The sequence below is a fragment of the Penaeus japonicus genome, unplaced genomic scaffold, assembly GCF_977035675.1.
Source record: "Penaeus japonicus unplaced genomic scaffold, GWHDUDI00000001_assembly GWHDUDI00000013, whole genome shotgun sequence".
In the NCBI taxonomy this organism is placed as follows: Eukaryota; Metazoa; Arthropoda; class Malacostraca; order Decapoda; family Penaeidae; genus Penaeus; species Penaeus japonicus.
Window position 1 is genome coordinate 7,186,513 of NW_028234415.1, and position 5,000 is coordinate 7,191,512.

The 5,000-nt window shown below is 32.5% G+C and overlaps 2 protein-coding genes across 2 annotated transcripts in view; one reads left to right on the forward strand and one right to left on the reverse strand.

Moving 5' to 3' along the window:
* The first annotated feature begins 2,530 nt into the window (after window positions 1-2,530).
* Window positions 2,531-3,723, forward strand: LOC122251442 (cuticle protein 6). Its single transcript, XM_043013414.2, has 2 exons — window positions 2,531-2,660; window positions 2,872-3,723. The coding sequence occupies exons 1-2, from the start codon at window positions 2,649-2,651 to the stop codon at window positions 3,511-3,513; spliced, it is 654 nt and encodes a 217-aa protein (XP_042869348.2). The 5' UTR covers window positions 2,531-2,648; the 3' UTR covers window positions 3,514-3,723.
* A 1,180-nt stretch (window positions 3,724-4,903) lies between these two features.
* Window positions 4,904-5,000, reverse strand: part of LOC122251430 (uncharacterized) — a 1,465-nt gene continuing 1,368 nt past the window's right edge. Inside the window, exon 2 of the mRNA XM_043013374.2 lies at window positions 4,904-5,000. This exon is cut by the window's right edge and continues 1,106 nt beyond it. The gene's annotated coding sequence lies outside the window, so the exon portion shown is untranslated.

Sequence of the window (5,000 nt, forward strand, 5' to 3'; positions counted from 1 at the left end):
GGCCTTGGAGTCTACTTTCCTCTCAACTTCTTCACTCCCTTCCACTATGGCCATCATGGATTCTGTGCTTCTACCCTTCATTACACTGCCGCCCATCCCACCCTAACCCCATTCAACACCACCAGCGGACTCCAGTCTGGGTGATAAACAACGCTCTTTGAAAAAGGAACAAATGTAACTGTTTCGATAGCATCTGGGAGAGCACTGGAACCTTATACAAATCAGTGGAACATGATTCAAAGAAACACATACTAGGATGCTTAAACATAGATTTATATGAACATACATACATACACACACACAAACACACATATATATATATATATATATATATATATATATATATATATATATGTGTGTGTGTGTGTGTGTGTGTGTGTGTGTGTGTGTGTGTGTATATATATTTATATATGTATATATATATATATATATATATATGTGTATGTATATGTATGTGTGTATGTGTGTGTGTGTGTGTATGTTTGTGTGTGTGTTTATAAATATACATATACAGATTCATATATATATATATATATATATATATATATGTATATATATATATATATATATATATATACATATATATATATATAATATATATATATATATTATATATAATTATATATATATATGTATATATATATGTATGTATGTATGTATGTGTATATATGTATCCATATATATAAATATATATATATATATATACATATATATATATATATATATATATATTATATATATATATATATATATATATGTATGTATGTATGTATGTATGTATATACATACATATATATATATATATATATATATATATATATATATATATATATACATACATGCATATATATATATATATATATATATATATATATATATATATATATATATATATATACGTTTGTATACATATATATGTATATATTTATGTATACATATGTATACTTACATATATATATATATATATATATATATATATATATATATATATATATGTGTGTGTGTGTGTGTGTGTGTGTGTGTGTGTGTGTGTTTGTTTGTTTGTGTGTGTGTGTACACAATAACAACAAATCTATAAATCTCACCCCAACCCCCACCCTTTGAGATTCTTTATTTCTTACCCTTATCTCGAATTTTATTATATTATGAAAACGACGGTCATCATCATCTTCTTGTTGATATAATTACCCTTATCAGTTTCAAGAGAGTGATAATGATCATCATCACTATCAGCATTATGATAAGGTTTGATAAGATTGGTGTGATAATGATAAGGATGAAAATGATAATGATAATGATGATGGTGATTATTATAACAATTATTATTCTGATAATAATTATAGTATAAAGGCAATATTAATCAATAAAATGGTGATAATGATAATGGCAATAATGATGACGGTGATTATGATGATGATTATCATAATGATAGTAATATATTTACCATTTTGTTTTATTGATAAAAATTGCAATGCTACTATAATCATCATTAGTGTAAACATAATAATGAAATTACAATCATAATCCTTTTTAACATCTGTACGGTTATCTTTATTGCAATAATAGGAATGATAACAATAATAATAATGATAATGTTAATAATGATAATCATTATTGTCATTATTAGTACTATCATCTTTATTGTCATTATCCTCATTATTATCATTATAATGATAATGTTGATAATAATTGCTATAATAGTAATAATGATGAGGAGTAGGAGGAGGATAATAATGATGATTGAACAATGATAATAATAGAAATTATAATAACATCAACTAATGATAATAATTATGATGAACATGATAAACTACGATAGAAACTCTGAAAATAATAAACTTGGTATCAATCATCCAACGGAAGAGATAGAACAGACAGATAAAGAATATGATATAAAGATTTTTTTTTATGGATATATACATATATTATAATAATAATAATGATCATTATCATCATCATCATAATAATAATAATGATAGTAATAATAATAATAATAACAAGGATAATAAAAAAAATAAAATAAAATCCAACCGTCACCTAGGGATCACCTTGTCCAGGTGTTCCAAGTACAAAGAATAAATGAGAGTCTAGGCCGAAGCGAAGCGCCTAAGGGCGTATCTCTCCCACCGCCTTAGTGTGGATGTTAGGAATGTACATGGGAAAACTACTAGTGAAATCGTAAAAAAAAAGTTTGTGTTTATATAATTAAGAATAAAAAAATAATAATATTTGATGTGAAATTGTAAAAAATATGTTTGTATATATATATTCAAGAATTTAAAAAATGGTATTCGATGTGTAGTAAAGTGGTTATAAAACAACTCGTCATACATTTATAGTAACAAACAACTATATATGCATGTATCCTGAAAAGTTAATTTCCGACCTAATTTATGTCTCTTAAAACACACTCCATTCGGCATCTCTTTCTTAAAAATAAAATTACTATCATACACGTAGATGTAAATATGTACTCAACTCACCCCGGAACCAGGTAATCCCCGCCATACAAACGCAGCGACAACAGCGGGCCTATCGAGCCACGCCCTCATCGACAGCGTTCAGCCGAGGGTCAAGGAGACTTCCCGGCGTATATAAGGGGCTGCCACGGCCGTATCTGGCAGACAGCTCCTCGACGGTGGGTCAACATGAACGCTCTGGTGAGTTCTACTATTGAGTTTGGTTTTTAGTAGTTCCGTGATTATTATACATATATATATATACATGTCTCCGTCTGTGTGTCTGGAAATGTTTATCCATATATATATATATATATATATATATATATATATATATATATATATATATATATATATATATATATTGCATGTAGTTATTCTTTAGTAATAGATGTTTGTTATTTATTTTCAGACTGTGATTTCCGTAGCGGCCCTCGTGGCTAGCGGCAGCGCTGCTGTGCTTCCTTACAACGGCTTATATGCAGGCCACGGCCTTCTTGGCGCCTATCCTTATGCAGGTTATTCTGGTCTGCTACCTTACACATACACAGGTGCCATTCCTGCAGCTGCGCCTCTCACACTCAAAACACCTGTAATCAAGACCGTGGCTCCTGCACCTGTCACTTACAACGTCGCTCCCGTTGCACCTGTCACTTATAACGTAGCCCCGGTTGCACCTGTAGCCCCCATCCAGTCCCAGTATCACGCACAGGACGAGATCGGTCAGTACTCCTTCGGTTACGCCGGCGGTCCATCTTCACGCGCTGAGTCTCGCGACGCCTTCGGTGTCGTCCGTGGCTCATACAACTACGTGGACTCTGAGGGCAAGATCCAGACCCAGCACTACGTGGCTGACGCCCTCGGCTTCCGTGTGTCCGGCACCAACCTCCCAGTGGCTCCCGATGCCCCTGAGGCTGCCCCTCTCTCCGCCCTTCCCGGACCCCTTCCTGAACCCGTCATGGACACCCCTGAGGTTGCCGCCGCCAAGGTCGCTCATCAACAGGCCTATGACGAAGCCGCAGCTGCCGCCGCTGCTGCCCCCGATACCCAGTAAGAGTTCTTAACTGGGGGAAACACAGTAACATGGTCTACAGTACATGGTGTGTAGAGCACTTGAGGCCAAGTTCATATTCCATCAAGTATTTGCTTGGTATCATGTGTTGACCACCATATTTTGTACATATGTAAGGAGCGTATTCCTTTCCATGAAAAGAAGAGCTTTTTTGAAGTCTTTAAAAATAAATGATATTTGTACTATACTGAATTCTCTTTTTATTTGGACTATATAAGTAATATCCACTGATAATTTTGGATGAATGTTACCAGAGATCCTATATTATGGAAAAAGGATAGAAGTATGCATATAAGATTAAGAAAAAGTCAAAATCTTAATCTAATTCAACAGTATATAATGTCTCACTCTAAATTATATCGAAATAAAAAAAAGTCGATTTTGATACATTAGGAATATGTGAATTATTTCTACAACAAAGATGAGGGCATAATGGTAAATTAAAAGTTAAGAAGAATGCTCCCAGTCCTAGACAACAGTTATGAACTGCCCGTTGACACCAACCGTTATCTTGGACTAAGTATCATAAAATTCTTTGTCTAGCCATCTTAGAATATAAGTGGTTTATTAGTACTATTATTAGAATAACTGAAAACTACCAAAAAAAAATCCAATCCCTCATATAATTTGACCATTGTTGCATCACGATTTCACACAAATTCCGATAGAATACGTAAGAGGTATTCAGTGAGAGATATCAATTCTCACAAATCTATTAGGATATTCCTCGTAGTCTTTAGCTTATCCATCGTTCTCAAAGATTTTCTTATCAATTAATTGGTGTACAGTCGCGAGCCAATCGGAACTTTGAAAAGGAACAGAGTATGTAGATTATATACAGAACCACGAAGACTATTTTCTCTTAAGCATATTCTGCCAAATGAAACCGGTTAATCACACTTCTGATATCGCCATTTTATAATGATATTGATCATTTCATTAAAATGAAAGTATTGCAATATATTATCCACATTACATTCTATAAGACCTTGCTTGTAGAATTATTTGTTGGGGTACATGCAATGACCAAAGCGAGAGGCTTTAGTATAATGTTTAGAACTGTTTAAAATATCTCTAATCCAACAGTGATTTGCAGATATATGTAACCCAAGAAGCAGTTATCATAAGAGGTATTAAGTATAGCTGGTTAAAATACACTGACAAGGAAATCCCAGTTTTCATAAAAATCATCAAAAGTTTTTGACGCAGTAGGTGTAACTTAGAAGGGTTTGAAAAACTTGTCTTTGTGTCTGAAGACTGATGTTCCCTCATGTTACACATTTATACTTCTAGCTATTCCATCAAACTCTCAGTTGTACCAAACATATTTAAAATGGAGGTTTTAAGATGAGTGGCAATAATAATATATCTCTTAAATATACTTTTATTCAAGTTGAACTTCGATGAACTATAGAACAATTTAGTGAGCATGAATATAATTATTTACATGTAAAACATAATGTAGATAT